At 43.1% G+C, this 17,952-nt stretch overlaps 1 protein-coding gene across 1 annotated transcript in view; it reads left to right on the forward strand.

Annotated features, from left to right (window-relative positions):
• LOC108941929 (metabotropic glutamate receptor 7-like) overlaps window positions 1-17,952 on the forward strand; it is a 111,575-nt gene that overhangs the window by 82,427 nt on the left and 11,196 nt on the right. The window contains exons 8-9 of the mRNA XM_018764855.2: window positions 1,722-2,657; window positions 15,497-15,743. Of these exons, the coding sequence (XP_018620371.2) occupies window positions 1,722-2,657; window positions 15,497-15,743 (1,183 nt within the window). The remainder of the gene's footprint in view (window positions 1-1,721; window positions 2,658-15,496; window positions 15,744-17,952) is intronic.

Below are 17,952 nucleotides of genomic sequence, written 5' to 3' on the forward strand. Positions count from 1 at the left end.
AGTCCGTCGCAAGGCACCCCAAGCGGGACTCGAACCCCAGACCCACTGGACAGCAGGACCTGCGCCACCCCACCGCGCTCCCCTGTAACAGCATTATAAACTGTCAATAATACTGTACTGCAAAACTCAGAAAGTGTTTTAAAAAGAAAGCAGAAGAATAAAAAAATGGCATGGATCAGAAGGATCTGTTTTGAAATGTCATCCGAGCTGGACCACGCTTACCCTCAGGAGTGATCCTAATCGGTTTTCAGCCAACTATCTCCACAGTTATCCTCTGTACATGAGCTGATGCTGCTCTAAGCATCCCCAGCCAGTACACAGATTACCTGTAAGCCTTTAACAACAAGCATGGCATATGGAAAAGGAGATAAAACCTTGCGGAGCACTCAGCGTTAACACTGGACTTGCTCTGATGGGTTTCAGATGTCCTCACACAGTTTCGGTGAGCTCTGACTCTCTTCTCCAATCCTCCCTTGTCTGGCTGGCCATGAAACTTCTGATCCTTGTGTGCTGTCTTGTGGCTCCCTTAGCTCAGGCGTGGTCAAAGCATCAGTCACAATGTGCTAACAGAATATGGCAAAGGCTTCAATTTTAAAACATCTGTCACAAAAATGACGGAATATTCGTCTTTATTTCCGGATATGAGCTGAAAGCTTAGCTTCTTCGTACTGTCTCTTCGGTAACACGGGCCTAAATATATTTTATTAATAAGGAAGAACCACCGATGTTGATTGACCGTTACAACTTGCCCAGGTCATGTCGTAAGATATACATGTAGATATGTGAGGCAGCTCTGATGCTTTGTGACCATCAAAGTCCCATTTCCACATCTTTCTCTGAGGTCTCATAAGACCTGCTGCTGACCAGGCAACAATGGTTTACAAAATTTACATCCTGTATGCCAGGCTGAGTTGACATGCTTTTGCAGTTGGATGTATTCCTGTATGTTGTACCAACTAGCTGACCAGATTCAGCAATTTCGTATATAATGTGATGTAATGTGCCATTTGTGATACCAATGAAGCAAAGTAAAGTATGGTAAATAGTACTGCACTTAGTTTTTTTTTTTTTTTCCCCGTGACAGATGAAGCTCAGGTGAACCAGAGAGACACTTTGTAGTTATAGTTTCGCTGTCAGTTTCTCCTTTGCCTGCCGCTTTTCTCCACAACAACTTACAGTGTTAAGATACTTACATTTAATCAGCCATTTATATAACTGAGTAATTTTTACTGGAGTAATGGTAGGATAAGTACCCTGTTCAGAGGTTCTAGAGCAGGAGTTGGGATTAAAACCTTAATCCTCTGAATGCAAGACAGCAGCTCAATCTACTACATCACCTACTGCCCCATTGCCCTTAACCTCCACCTGATGTTAGTCCGTTTAGGAGTCATTAATTATTGTTATCTGTTTGTGCAATCGGTAGTGGCAGTGAGGTGCTGGGTGTTTCTTTTGAGTTTTTAATTACCAGCAGGCTGTCATCAGTAATCAATATACTGTAGCCTTGTGGATGTGTGAAGAACACCATCATCTATAATCATACACAATCTTATTCGAGCAGACATTTACAGAAAGACCATTCTACTCAATTCCTCCGTTGCTATGTTTACCCCCCACAACAATCAGCTGAGGCTTGACCCGAAAACCTAACCCTATTTCTGAATTGCAGAAAGCCTCTTCTGTGTTTGTTTTATTTACCCCTTACTTTCCTCCAATCTTGCCAGATGGAAGACCTTCAATGGCCCAATGGAGAGGTTGAGGTCCCTCGCTCAGTGTGCAGTCTGCCCTGCCGGATAGGCGAGAGGAAGAAGACGGTTAAAGGTGTACCCTGCTGTTGGCACTGTGAGCTCTGCGACGGGTACCAGTATCAGTACGATGAGACCACTTGCAGACTGTGCTCCTACAACATGCGACCCAATGATAACAGAACTGGGTGTCAGCCCATTCCTGTAGTCAAGCTAGAGTGGCACTCTCCATGGGCCATCATCCCCGTCTTCCTGGCCATATTGGGCATCACTGCCACCATCTTTGTCATGGCCACCTTCATCCGCTACAATGACACGCCCATCGTGCGGGCTTCAGGTCGGGAGCTGAGTTATGTACTGCTGACGGGGATCTTCCTCTGCTACATCATCACCTTCCTGATGATTGCCATGCCAGATGTGGCCATTTGCTCCTTCCGACGTATCTTCCTCGGCTTGGGTATGTGCATCAGCTACGCCGCATTGCTCACAAAGACAAACCGCATCTACCGCATCTTTGAGCAGGGCAAGAAGTCTGTGGCAGCCCCCCGGCTCATCAGCCCCACTTCCCAGCTGGCCATCACCTCCAGTCTCATCTCTGTCCAGCTCATGGGGGTCCTCATATGGTTTGGGGTCGACCCTCCCAACACCATAATTGACTACGATGAACAGAAGACCAGCAATCCCAGCCAAGCAAGAGGGGTGTTAAAGTGTGACATCACAGACCTACAGATCATCTGCTCTCTGGGATACAGCATTCTGCTTATGGTGACGTGTACAGTTTATGCGATCAAAACACGAGGAGTTCCAGAGGACTTCAATGAGGCCAAACCTATTGGCTTTACTATGTACACCACCTGTATCGTCTGGCTTGCCTTCATCCCCATATTTTTTGGCACGGCTCAGTCTGCAGAGAAGGTGAGAGCACTAAAATCTGTCATTTAACTTTTGGATAATATGATGCAAGACTGCATAAACATGCAACAGGAATTCATTTTAGCTGCGATATCGTTCGTGCATCACTTTAAGTGTAGAACTCCAAGTGCTGTTTCTTGTGCTCAGTTTTTGTTTTTTGTTGTGGAGTCAGTGCCCATACATTTTTTAAGTACAGGTGGTCCCTGATTTAATATGGGGTTACGTTCCGCGTAACCCATCGTAAGTCAAAAATATTGTAAGTCAAAAATGCATTTAATACACCTAATACACACCTCTGCGTGACAGACTGGGAGATGCGGATCGCTGCCGCTGCCCATCATCACCAGAGAGTATTGCACCGCATATCGCTTGCTTGGGAAAAAAATCAAAATTCAAAATTCGGTTTCTACTGAATGTCTATTGCCAGCTCACCATCGTTAAGTCTAAAAAATCATAAGCCGAACCATTATAAATCCGGGATCACCTGTATTTGGAAGAAATTATTTTAAATAGTTATTGTGATGAAATGTGCTTTGTGATTAAGTCTAAAGCTACATACTTGCTTGAATACTTCAGTTAGAATCCGATTATGTTAACATTCCACTTATGCTACGGAATTGCATCAAAATGATCCTGTCATTTTTGAATACTTACACATATACACCAAGTGAAAAAATTTTGAGGGTCACTTGTTAGGGTTAGGTTGCCATATACACGAATTGCAGTAGAGTTGCTTGGTGTGAATTTAGACAGTTTCTGCTCATTCTTGTTTATTATTGGGAAAGCAAAGCTTCTTGAGCCAGTCTGTGTCCGGTGCAATCTACCAAATAGCAAATATTCCCAAGGATTTAGATGAAATTATTTAAAACACAGTTGTGTGCTTTGTGATGAAGTTTAATGCTACATACTTGTTTAAATAGTTCCATTAGAATCTGATTATGTTAATATTCCACCTACACCATGCAAGTGCAGCTGACTGAGAAGATGCAGATGAGCATTCTTAGCCCTGCAAAAGAACATCTCCTCAGTCTGTACCAGGGGCTGCATGGTAGACCTCCCGTCGACATTCATGTATTCCAGAAGACAGAATCCAAGCTTGACACAATAGCTAATGGAAATTCGAGGAGACAGTGGGAACTCAGAATAGTATGTCTGAATTTCATTGTCAGGTAGCCCAAATCGACTGCCCCCCACCCCACGGGGCTGCTCGACCCTGTTCCACAGAGGATCAACTCAGTGCTGGCTAACAGATGCTAACATTCAGAGGAATTGGTAGCTGGGGGCAGCACATTTCCACATAACAACTCTAATGTGATAGACATAGTCCCTCAGGAGAGAGTTTTACCAGCACTGGAGAGTCCGTTTTTATTGTAGTAAGTAGAGTCCTCTACTCTAAAAAGGCACCAGTCATGTTTGCTTACGAAGATGATGGGATTATGTCTGATAATATATCTGAACGAAATTCTCATGAAAATTTCAAAACGCTTAGAAAAGTATGTTACAGGACATCTTTATTAAGCTTACACCTTTATTATATTATTATTTAGCTTACACATTTGTCCAAGGCAACTTGATTCACGCATTTATTCAGTTGAGTCTTCTAACTGAAGCAATTCAAAGCAAGTGCTTTGCTCAGGGGTTCTACAGCAGGAGTGGGGTTTCAACCTAGACACCTACAGATTTCAAAGCAAAGCAACACCCCTAAACACTACACTATTTCTGCTTGAACGTTAACAATATTGGCATTTCAAGAATACGATCGACTTGAAATGGGACTTTCTCGTAGCCTGCCCTCCACCCAAAAACACACACACAATGAAAAAAAAAAATTCTCAGGCAAGTCTGCGAGCTCATAATTTGTTATGAGAGAATAAAAATGGCAGTTATCAGCAGTTTAGATGAATAAATAGCTGTTAGCTAGATGGAATTGAATAGATACAGCAGAGATATCAAATTAATTTCTTCGCAGCAGTAGGTGTAAAGTTTTAAACTTCAGATTTCAATTCCATGCTTTGAGGGGGCTTTTTTTTAACCTGTGAGAAAGATACCTAGGAAATGTCTTCCTGCACAAACCCTGAAGGTAGCTTTCAGAATGATGCCGCTGTGCCCTTCAAAGGGCACCGGGAACAACTTTGACCTTTAGACTTGGAGAGATCTCCAAAGAGTGGATTGTCTGATCTGGCAGCCAGGAGCAAGAACGTCCTACATCATACCAGCAAGAGGTCCAACAACAAAAGAGCAACAAGAGAGACCCAAATCAGCAGTGTAAACACCTGAGTGATCATCCGATTAAACAAGTTTATGGAGCCAGAAAGGGTCCAGAATTTCAAACAATACACAGAAGAAATGTGCATTTCTTGAAATTCTCAGGGACTTTGAGTAGTTGGTTCTCTAAATTGTGCACTGAAGTTTAAACAAATGACTTTTAACTACGATAAAAACAGGCATGCAAAGAATTTCAGTGTGTGAGAGACAGAGAGAGTGTGTTCCACTGATGTATGGATGAAAGACCCAGTGTAAGTAATGTATCTAACAGTGTAAGTCGCCTTGGTGAATAAGGTGTGTGGGCGGAAAACACTACATAGAGTTCATTGGAAGTCGCTTTGGAGAAAAGCGTCTGCTAAATAAATAAATGTAAATGTAAATGTAATTTTCGTCACTAAAGGTGTTTTTTTTTTTAGACCAGAACTATGATCGTTTTCTGCTCTTTTGCGGTTAATGTTGACCACGCATGCGATCCTTAAAAGATGCGTGTCCATGATATTTTCCTTCAAGAAAAGAATCTAATTGTATCTTTAGGACACACTGCAACTGGGTCATCATAATCAAGACTTCTCATCAAATTTGTTCAGGATAATGTCACTAGTGGAAAATTTCTTGCTAATGACAAAAGGAATAGATGTTCCTCTACATTTACCTCATAGTTATTGTAGTTACAGTTATTAAAATATGGGGACAACAGATAGTTTCTGATGTTTTTAGGGGGTTTGTTTTTCCTCAGTTGTAGAAAAAAAGGTGGATTTTAGAATTACATTTAAAAAACATTTGCCTGCATACAATATGCCATTGAATCACTGAATGACTGATTCAGTTTACATGGCCAGTGCTGTGGCCATATAAATTTAAGGCATGAGGACAAGATTTTATTACCGTAAGAAAACTAACTTAAAATTCCAAAAACAATATCTGTAAATATACCATATTTGTCATTCTGACCTATAATGGAGGTTGAGGCTTACAAAGCTGTGACGCCTCATGTTTCTTTATGTGTCCTCTAAGTGGCTGTGTTATTCTTACCTGGTCAGTGTTGAAAGGCAGAGCCAGTTTTATTGTTGCTGTGCCCGACGCAAGCCTGTGACTAAATTAATTCTGGTAGTGTGAAAGCAGTTCTATTTGAAATTTCTTACGCTAATATTGCATTCAGAAGGTCCAGGGCAGTTTTCCATCTAGCGGTGCTGCCTGCTTCTGTGTTGCTCTCTTCTTTAGTAACATCACAAAAAGGAAAGAAAAACTGACTTTTATGCTTCATTTAGGAGACTTCGCATCAGTGTTTGTCAAGACCAGTTGTTTATAAAAGATTTCTCAGCCGTCTGCTTTCTTCGCAATTCTTATTCTGTCGCTCGAGGTTTTGATTTGATTTGCCGGTTGCCCCATTGGTTGATGGTTATATCCGCTTCAGCCAGCTGGTGTCGTCAGATTAATGACTTTACAAAATGCAAATAGGTGAAAGGGGCTTTGATATAATGGTGTTTGCTGTATAAGTGATGTTTGCATCTTAAGCTTAAGCACTTCAGCAGGCGCACTGAAGATGATGAGATGAACCAAATCAATCAGGCAGGATTTATGGTATAGTTTCAGATTTGCAGATATACTTTGCTATGATTCCTGCCACCACAGGACCAAAAGGGTCTTACAAAGCAGAATGGGGGTGGATTAAAACAATCGGTGGAGCGGCATTGAGCCGTCTAAAACAACCGAGGAAGCAAATCTTTCAATATCTAGAAAAAATATGACAAGAGTGTAACAGTCATCCTTAACAGTAATTTGAAACCAGTCGCAGATTTAAGGAAATTAAATCCGGATTAAAGTCCGAAGGATTCCAGTACTGTTGTATTATATATTAATGTTGCGAAAACCAATAAAATGGGTGGCTAAAACAAGTTCAGTCTTTCTTTGAGCTGATCTGGCAGGGTGCTTGAGGCGGAATAAATGAGATGCCATCACAGCGTTTAGCATGCATCTGGTCTTCCGAACAGCATATAATAATGTGGACTAAATAAGACGCGTGTGGCCCAATATCTCTTCATGCTAAGGAGATAAGAATTGTCATGAGTTTGGTTCTTAAAGATGATTAGCGGAATTTGCCGCAGCTCGCTTTCATTCAAGTGGGCCACGTCCTGCAGGCTCGCCGATAATCCTTGTTCTGTACAACACACACACGTCCCGTCCCCCCCGTGCGCTGCTAAAGAATTCCAGCCAATGCAAATAATTATTACGTTTCTGTTATTGAGACGTTTTACTCCCAACCCACTCGGGAGAAAACAAGCAGCCCACCAAAGTGGAAAAAGTGCACAGTTCTAGGGACAGTACGGAGACGGGGATGCTGTAGGCCTTGCCTGTGGGGCCTGGGCTCAAGAGCTCTGATGGGCGCTTCACCTCCACATAACACATCCTGGAATAATGGCACAGACGACTGGAAGTGATGGAAGGCGTACACGTGGCAGCTCACCCCTGGGGCAGGTGGAGGTTGGTATTCTCGAGCATGGCCGACACACCTTTTAATTGGCACATCATTTTGTGACATCCACTAGCTGCCACGTGTTGTTATTTATGTATATTATTAAATCCCTTTCCCCCCGACAAGGGAGGTAGAGACGCAAGACCTCTTAATCAATTTACCTGGTGCTTTCGTGTAAGCCGGCTCCCCTGCCTCCTGGGGCGTGTTAGAAATGGCAGCGTGTAGCAGATGCCTACGGGACATTCGGGCTCGCGGGGATGTGCGGCATGACATTGCCGCCTGAGCTGTGAGCAGGGCGGTCAGGCTTCAGTTGGTGTCCGGCCTCAATGAGCACAGCTATTTATACATATGAAACCTTAATTGTCCTTTCTCGCACGGCACCCCCCCCCCCCGTAGGACCCTTCCACAAAGATGAACAGCTATATCTGGCTGGGTCATTTATCATAGACCAGCACCGGCTCAGGGCTGTTAGCGCTCCTATCAGAACCTTTACAAGGCAAATGATCGGACATCGCTCTCAGCGCATAGACCCCACTGCATAGATCGCGCTCTTCCGAAAGCTGCAGATGTTACGGAGGCGTGTACCGGACTGATCTCGGCAACTTTTAATGGATGTCAGCGAACATTCGAAGCGCTCGTTCGTCTATTTTGAACGCTGTTCAATCGGTCGTAAGGTCAAAATTGTATGTTTATGCTGTAAATGACTGACTTCGCTCATTAAAATGCAAATGCGAACAACAGCAAAACAAGCGCTGGAAACAGGGATTCGGGAAATGTATCTCTTTTCTCTTAGAAATGGTATTAGTGGGAATTAGGCAACGGCGGGAAAATAAAACCGTTTACGCGCTAAGGGACAGGGTGGCGATGTTGGCAAACGTAGGGCATGACCACGTCTAAACCGCAAGGAGGAGACGGGCGCTCCCGTCCCGCCCCCCCCCCCACCGGTTCTCGTTGAATAGCATCGCGGAGGAAGAAGAAAACAGAAACAAGAGCTTGTGGGTATTTTCTGTCATTGTCACGTCACCGCAGGATGTGTGTGACGTGTGTTGCGACTTAATCAGTCCTCGCTGTATGCTGGGGGACACATGTTGTGTGGCCCACCCTGCAACACTCTGCCTGCCAGTCACCTCGCTAGCAGCCTAAGCTCAACACATGAGTTGAAGGGATCCGTTCTGCACCAACAGCAAATGTTTGCTGCATGCCATGTTTTGTCATTTTTAATAAGCACTGAAGAGCTGCCCCTCCTTTGTTGAATGTAGGTTTCATCAACCCTAATGACAGGCTGTACAAATGGGAGTTGTTTCTCCTTTTTTAATCCTTGTAAATCTTTAACAGCTTGCGCTACTTTCCATGTTTGCGACCATAACCGGTTTCCATGGCAACTGTGTTGAGTTTGACACGAATCGAATAAGCTGCAAAATGTACTCAGCACAATTATAGTCGCATTTAATGATAATGATACGCCAATAATGCACAAATGATACACCTGCAATAATGATAGTGATGCATAAATAATACAGAACTGATACATTTCCAAGATTTCGATATTATGTTGAATATAATAGCAGTTATACCTTTTTCGAACTGCGTGCCTACTTGTAATATATTAGTAGCCCGTGAAGCGTGGCTTCTGTGTTTACCCGTGTTTTTCAGTGGCACTGTATGATGTATGTAGCTGCAACTGTGAATTATGAGCGGTCCCTGAGCTCCATTTGATGGGGGAAGTCAGAGATCTTCAGAGTCTGACCCAAATTCTGCGGCCTAGCACTTTCTCGCGCTCGTGAGAATGTGCGAACTTGTCAACAAAAGTGATTCCTTGTTTCCCACTGCTGTGAAATAAATAAAAAAAATAGAAAGAAATCCCCACGCTACCAGTCCGTACTATTTATATCCTCGGGAATGATCCACTACCAGGCTGCGGAGAAAATCACCGAACGGAAAAGTTGAGCTACTCTCGACAAGAGCCCCCCAGATCTGGTGGCAAGAAAGCTCTGTGATAGAATCCGCTGTGTGGTGACTCTTCCCTGGGGGGGTGAGTGCCGCGGGTAGAGGGCAGCTTTCCGTAACGCTTCAGAGATGGAGTAACCCCTCAGTGTTTTTCTGGATGTCTGGTTTATTATCAAAGATACAGGGGGTTGATGTGGTCTGGCAAGGCTTAATGCAATGTCTTTGAAGGTTGTGCTGCCCGCCCCCACCCCCTTGCCTGGACATCTCTGCTTTGGATGGCCTACTTTTTTGCAGTCTCTAGTTAATGCCGCTTCTCTCCTTCACTGTGTTAGGAGACGGTGGGGGGGTGCAGGTTTTTAAAAGGGAGGATTTAGGAATGAGATACCTTTGTGCTGACTCTCATTAGTGCATCAACACTCCTACCCTGGCGCTGCGATAATGGATGTAGAAGTATCCCCAGGGTGCAGTTGAGCTGTGGGTCAGGTCTCCTCCACCGTGTCTGCTTCACACACCTCTGGGGTGACCCACTCCAAACCGGAGCATGCAAACTCACAGGTTGCTCCCAATTTCCCCCGTCCTTGCTTTTCTGAATCGGACAAGCCGGACGTGTGGTGGTCCGGGATGACCATACTCTATCCCTTTATATTATATAGACTGTGTGCTTTTTCACGGTTTATGTATTATTCTGCTAAATATAATACAGGCATACCTTTACATCCTCAAATATACAGCGAATAGTGAAGTGTCTAACACAGTAACTTGTAACTTAGGTGGAGCCTTGCTATACCACTTCTTAGAAAGCTATAGTATCCAGCTTTACAAATTCATGCTTATAAAAGTCCCTTGAAACTGGTAAAAGTTTTGGCTCAGCAAGTGAATAACAGTAGTAAGTTTTTGATTCAGCTGAGAAATGTACCTGATGCTCATGAATTTATAGCGCCTGCCAGAAGACGTTAAATTCCAGGATGAAATCTGCAAACGTAAGAAAAATTCAGGAAAATGTATAATTTTGGTTTAAGAATATCAGTTTTAAAAATTATAATGCCAGTTGTTTTAATATACTGTGTGTTTACATTGTCAGTGTTAATCAATGCAATCAATAGCCAATAATCTTTTTGCAGTTCAAAGGAAGGGTCATTTTGATGTGTTTAATTTCAAATAGAACCCCCCCCATACAGAATTAATATAACTGTAAATAGAATTAATGCAGTATCAAAAGCAAGAGGTCTTTGGGATTCATATTACACCTGGTAATAAATTACTGAGGGACCAAGATAATTTAGTCATTCTGTATGCAAAGGCGTGCCTCGCAGATTAATTTGCTTATAATTATCATATAATTTGATAGTTTTAAACAATTAATGCTGTCAAAACGACAAGTAAACCATTATGTACTTCTTACAAGACAGGTGTCAGTAGGTGTAGCAAGCTTTTTATTATTTTACTGCAACCTTTTCCCACAGTTCTTGGGCATTTCACAGACAGAGGGAGAGAAAGAGAGGTGGGAGGGAATGACGTGTAAATACCAAATCCCAAAAGATTGTGCTGAACATTTCAATGTCTGGGTAAAACAGAGAGAAAGGGTAAAATATGACATGATTTCTCACTTTCTGCCAAGAACTGATTCTATCAGAGAGGAGTCTTAGGGCCAAAACGTATTGCTACTTTCATCCTTTTTTACAAGCAAAAATCAAACAGAAATGTATTTTATACAAGCGGTTATTGAAAATGGATGGATGGATGGACTTTCAGTTAATTAGTTAATATTTGACTATTAGTCTGAAATGCCCATAAGGTGTAACTTAACGAGTTTCTGTTTGAATTCATTATAATGGAAGACATTGTAATGTCTGTCAACATCATTTTTTGTGACTTTAAATGGTAAAGCTTCAAAATAACTGATTATAACTGTGACTTTTGTATACAAAAAGGTTGAGTTGTAGTTCTCCTCCTGGGAGTGTTTGAGGAAAGCCTTAATTTTGTCTTCTGGCTGGGTTCTTGGTTCCTGGTAATTCCCATTCGACGATTGCGGTATCTTGACGTAATACAGGAAGACGGGACAGACGAACGAAGGATAAACGCATTGCTTTGAGGTCTTAAAATAAAAGGCTTTATATATCCCTTCTGTTGCGATTCGATGGTGCTGTTATCACTGTTCACTGGCACAAACACACAAGTACACACTCAAGTGGCTTATCGGACAACAGCGCATTTCCTCGGGTACGACCAGCCAAGGTTCACTGTCTTGTCTTATATTTAAGACACTTCCACATCATGTAATATACTTAAAGATATTGGCATGATATATGCGTATTATAATATGCAAATGTAATATTTTAATGCTATATATATATTACAATAAATTTCCCTACTGGATTTAGTAATCCCCTACTTGACCGAGTAACGAGGTAATTACTACACCGAGTAATCTTTTAAAAGATTTTAAATGACAACCTAAAATCCTCTTATGTGTGGAACTCACTTATGCATTCTGTTCGGTTTGATTCGTTTTATTTTTATATTGTGCTTTTCCGAACAATGTTACTTCCGAAATCGATATGAGATGAAGCGCAAAAGTCATGCAGCGACGAGTGCTGATAATAGCAGTTATTGTGTCCGTATGTGGCCGTATTCAGTCGTTTCCTTCGAGACGATGTGAGGTGCGCTGCATTAAGAGGTTCGACATGCTGCGCTAGCTGGCACAGCCTCACTCGAAAGGCTAGTGTCATTAGAGACAGACCTGTGGAATCTCAGCCCCGAGGGGGTGTTTACACGCTCAAGGGATGAGGGATTGAGGGATGTTGCGCTTGGCTGTTTAAATCTCCTTAGGCAGAGCTGTCAGTAACAACTCAATCTGACCCTAGCCAAATTAAGCGGTGCGGTGACTTGCTGGATACTTCCAGCGAGTCGTGGTAGATACCAGGAAGGCTCTTTTTGAATAATGACTTTCTCAGAGGCTCAGGAAGACGTCCACAGGACTCAGGGAAGGATTCAGTGCGCGACCCAGGGTTAAAGCATGTTTTGCCTTGCAGTTGTAAAAGTCAAGGGAAAAGGCAGCTACAAGGTGCGGATAGAAATTCTATTTATGGGTTTCAGGCAAAATCATGATCGTATCTTTGAAGAGCTTAATTTCCATCTATGCAGGAATCCCACACTGGATAGGCAATTGTTTTCTTGTTCCTCTTGATAGGCATCACATGGTAGATATTTTGGGCATTTACCTTTGTTATTTTATTTTTCTGATGACGTCCTGTTGAAATAGCACCCATTTAAAACTCTTGCTGAAAGCTAAAGTTATGTATGGTACCAGCTGTGTCCAGGTGTTAAAAGTGGCCAGAAGCCAGCAAACATTGCACATGCTGATTGGATGAATCGGTCAGCTGTCAGGACCGGTTAAGAGGCTGTGGAAACAATAGATTATTGAAATTTTCACTTATTTTCATACTTTTAATGTTGCTGTTAATCAAAATAATGCTATATATAAAGTCCAACAGAGATGATGAATTTGTCGATTTTTTTGCAGAACCTAACCAGCAAATAAATCAAGAATATCTGTTTTATTAAGATTTTTATTACTATTTTATTTTTTATGACTTAAGGGTAAAAGTAACTGACTTTACAATCTGCCCACGTAAACTCAAGGTTTTCACTGGTTCCTTCCAAGCACCACCATATTAGTGCCCGAGGACTGTACATTGGTAATATTTTTGCTTCTTGTTTGACCGGCAATAGTCCTGAACCAGATTTGTCATGGATATTTCACCAGAAGAATGTACATTTCATGAGAAATCATGACAGTGTGCTGCTGCCCATGGTAATATTTTTCCCTTCAAGGCAAAGAATTGCCATAACTGCAACGCAATGTTTACAACCACTTGTACTAAGTGGGGTCATGGCAAGCTGGAGCCTACCTGGCAACACTAGGCACAAGGTCAAAGGGGGAGGGGACACACCCTGGTTGGGACACCAGTCCAGCGCAAGGCACCCCAAGCAGGGCTCGAACCCCAGACCCACTACACAGGAGGCACAGGCCAAACCCACTATGCCCCCTTCGATGCTGTAACTTGTCTGTTCAAATAGTTTAGACAGTTAATTAAGCAGGTTTTATGTCCAACATAATGAAAAGAAGGGAACAAGATAGTTAAATTGTTCTTCCATTCCTTGATGACCCTATAAATTCTTTTTCAGTTCACTTTAATTTTTTTTTTTCAGTTTTCTCTATGCTTAGTTGTATTATGGGTGGCATGGTGGCACAGTGAGTAGCTCTGGTGCCTTACAGCTTCTGGGCTGCAGGTTTGGGCATGAATTCAAATCCAGCTTAGTCTGTGTGGAGCCTGTATTTTCTTCTGTGTGCGTGTGGGTTTCCTCAAAGTGCTCAAGTTCTTTCCACAAAGATGCGTTTAAGGTGGATGAGGGGCTCTAAATGGACCTCTGTGTGTGTGTGTGTGTGTGTGTGTCTGTAACTGAGTGATTGTCTTGTGATGGATTGGTATCCTGTATAGGGTGTACACTGCCTCATCCACTGTGCTTCTAGCAACTTCTGCGACCATGCGGTGAACAACCAAGTATTGATAAGGAGTGAATAAGAGTAAATAAATTTTTGGAAACAATAAATTATGTGTAACAATTTACATTGTCCTGTGACTTCATAGTCGATTAAGTGTATTGAAGAGATGCACATTAAATGAAAATTATTTAAAATATCAACGATATTAAAACGGTCTTTCAGGGACCGATTAATCAGTTCTGGCAAATCGCCATGGTAACATCAGCCACGATGTTTAAAAGAGAAAAAATATCCCTCCGTTTTCAGCAGACCCAACACACCTGCACCAACCGCATCCAAAGTTTTCGCCGCTTAGCCATAGAATTGCCGTTCTCGTAAAATAAATTTGGCCTTGACACTCCGACAATGTTCTGCACTGCTTCCAGTAAACTACAAGTTTTACAGTTGCCAAGCTGAAACCCTTTTGTACTGTATCTATGCATATCAAGTTTGATGTTGTTTTGTGTTGGAATTAAAATAGTTTGGTAAAATGGGGACCTTGGAACAGTGGCTTGTCTAAATAGAATAAACAACAGTTTTGACGACAAACAAGCGGTTCGTCTTAGGAAAGGTTTACAGATTTTTTTCCTCAGAAAAAGCTGTATTGAAAAATTCGGTGGAAATGTTCATCAGAGGATCTGAAAGGCAATAAAACTGAAAGATCTGGTGCTGATTGTGAAGAATGCGTGTCCCTTTCTCCCTTCAGTGTGCTCTTTGGGAAGGTGAGATGGGTTGCGGTCTGTTTTTCTGCTTGCAGGGAGACGCTTCTGCAAAATTTAACCGGTAAACTCAGCTGCACACTCGGGAGCATAATGACCGAAGTGGGAGCACGATTGTATTTTACGACAATGAAAAAGCCCCATCATATTTATCATGACTGAGGTTGCTGAGGCTCTTCGTTGATTCCCCTAATCTACCTTTATTGCCCCCTAAGTGCGGTCTCACCTTGTCTGAGAACCTTTTCTTTCCCATCTCATGGGGATGACATGTGATTTGCACAAAGCCAAATTAACCTTGCCGTTTTGTCACTTGGAGGACCGTTCTGCTCTTCCAGGTCCGCTTTGTGCGACTCAAGGTGTGACTTGTTGAAGAGATGACATTAAACACATGACAGAGATTGTGTTGATCTCCAACACCCTGGAGCAGTGATACTGCTGTATAGGGTCCCTCCCTCTGTGTCTCGGCTTCTGTGCAGTGTTGCATTATGGGACCACTTTCACCGTGTCTCGAAAGCAGCTGAGGGTACTTTCCAAGTGGTCTTGTTTGGTTCTGATCCATAGTAACACACATGGCCAGGTCCCTCTTTTTGGTGGGTCTGGGGTTCAAGTCCCGCTTGGGGTGCCCTGCAATGGACTGGCATCCCAGTCCTGGGTGTGTCCCCTCTCCCTCCAGCCTTGCGCCCTGTGTCGCCAGGTTCGGCTCCGGTTCGCCGTGACCCTGCTTGGGACAAGCAGTTTCGGGCTCTGCGTGTGTGTGATACTGCACCACTCGAGCTACACACAGTGCTAGTGCTATATTTAGCCACGCCCTCAAATAGCGTGAACTGAGATTTAAAAAAAAAAGAGAAGTTTCTTAATGAACATTGTCGTATTTCTCTTCTCTGCCACACAGTTGTACATCCAAACGACCACGCTCACCATCTCCATGAACCTCAGCGCCTCGGTGGCCCTGGGACTGCTCTACATGCCCAAAGTCTACGTCATTATCTTCCACCCTGAACTCAATGTGCAGAAGAGGAAGCGCAGCTTCAAGGCGGTAGTGACAGCCGCCACCATGACATCCCGGCTCTCCCACAAGCCCAGCGAGCGTCCCAATGGGGAAGCCAAGACGGAGCTATGCGAAAACACGGATTCCACCAGTAAGCGAAAACCAGGTCTCTCTCGCAGCATGCAGCTGATCGTGTGCTAAAAGTATGTTTTCGGAAATCACTGGTCCCGGCATTGTGCTGCCGGTGTAGATCCAGTAGAAGTGGGCTAAAAATATAGAAATGCATTCTATTTATTTTTTAGGATCATTTTTACTAGGAGCTCTACACCAGGCCCTTGACTTCAGGTTTTCTTTGTAAACAACCATGCATCAAATGTGCTCTGCATGAATGTAGTAATTTCTGAGGGGCTTGCTGAAAAATTCCAATTCCCACGGTACCTAGAACAGCAGCAGTTTTTTTGTCAGCCAATATTTCTACTGACCTACTTTAAATGTTATCCCTGTGCAATTACGCCGTTTCTATAGCTTTCACTGACGTCCTTGGAAATCTTTCCCGGCCAGCGCCGTGCATGTTTGCTGACCTCCTCTACAGAACGAAGTCCAGAGCGAATTGACAGCTCGGGTGAATTTTGCTACCATATGACACCCCACCATCTAACAGCTGGTGTTTATTATGGAGGCCTTTGTCGACGAGCTCAATAATTTTCTCCCAGCAACTTAACCGGTGATAAGGGAATTTTTAGCACGTGCAAGGACATTAGAAAGACTGATGCAGCTCTAGCTTGAGCTTCTTTTTACCATAAGTTTTCTACAGCCCTGGCTCAGAAGGGCTGCCGAACGTGATTTTCCCCTACCTTTGCGGGAAAACTTTTGAAACTTGAAACAAAGGTGAGATTTCATAAGCAGTAGGATTTGGCCCACTGCACATGACACATACGGGGATTAATGTCGTCACAAGTCGCTCAGTCCCATCCGCTGTCTCACCTGTGATGACCCCACTCAGGTAGGGTGTAAAATAAAGGAGAAACACACATTTTCTGAACCGCTTGTCCCATTCGGGGTCACGCGGAGCCAGAGCCTAGCCTGGCAACACAGGGTGTAAGGCTGGAGGGGGAGTGGACACACCCAGGACAGGACGCCAGTCCATCACAAGGCACCCCAATGGGACTTGAACCCCAGACCCACCGGAGAGCAGGACCCGGTCCAACCCACTGCACCACCGCACCCCCCTCGAAGGAAAACAAAGGAAATAAAGTCTGCTCATGTGTATGTGTGCAGTGGCGCCAGGGCCCCTGAATACGAACCCAAATTCAGTTTCATTTATATTCTGCCCCTAATTTCTAGGTCTAAGAGACTGCCTTGGAAATTAACTTGTGTTTCTGTATTATGATTACTTTTTACATCGGTTTAAAGTATTTGATTTAAAGTTCTTCATGTATGAAAATTAATTTTTTTGTGGTTGCTCAAATTGTTTTTAGCCTTTATCTTGTTTTGCTCATTTGAACTAGAGTAATCTAGAATATATATCACTCTAATTAGCTAATGCTGTCACATATCTAAATGACTAGAATACATAAAAAGTCCGCTATGGCCTGCAGACATATATTTCCAACATATTGCTGCAGACACGTACTGCTAAGTCTTTCTGACTTCTATGGTTTGAGCTCCTTAAATTTAGAGAAAAAAAATATTCAGTTCAAGTGAAAACATTTCCTAGATCGCCATATCCGCACTTCACAGTTTTTTTTTTTTTTTAATTTTTTTACAGTTTCATATCATTGTCTTCTAAAGGGCCACGGGAGTCCATCTCTTCAGCTGTGCCAAGATTTAAATATACCCTTGTGATTTATAGTCCAATGAAATATACTCGGCCCCCCACTTACAGACGTAATTGGGGCTGAGTGTTGGTTCGTTACTCAAGATATTAATTGGTCAAACGTGACACAAAGTGAGCCAGGGGTCCGTCATTAGTCCTGCAACTCTATCCTGCTCTAATTCTACATGCAGCTAGTCATGTAATGTGCACTGGAAAAAAATTGTTATTTTGGACTTAGTGACTGCGCTTAGTCAAGAATCGCCTGTCTGTATCTGTCTCCATTGATGAAATGCCCTTTGTTTGCTCTGAGCGGTAAGTCACTTTGGAGAAAAGCACCTGCTAAAAGAATAAATGAATCTGTAAATGCCGGCACCATAACAGGCCTGTCATTTCGATGGGAACAAAGCAGGGGATCCTCTCCCGCTCTCCCACTGGGCAGCTCCCACAGACCATGCTGGTCTGGTGAGAGGGATGCCTCGTGGACATGCCTCCACATTCTCAGTCCCCTAGGATCAATTTTTATGTCCAGTTGTAAATAAGAAAG

This window comes from Scleropages formosus, chromosome 1 (assembly GCF_900964775.1).
Source record: "Scleropages formosus chromosome 1, fSclFor1.1, whole genome shotgun sequence".
NCBI lineage: Eukaryota > Metazoa > Chordata > Actinopteri > Osteoglossiformes > Osteoglossidae > Scleropages > Scleropages formosus.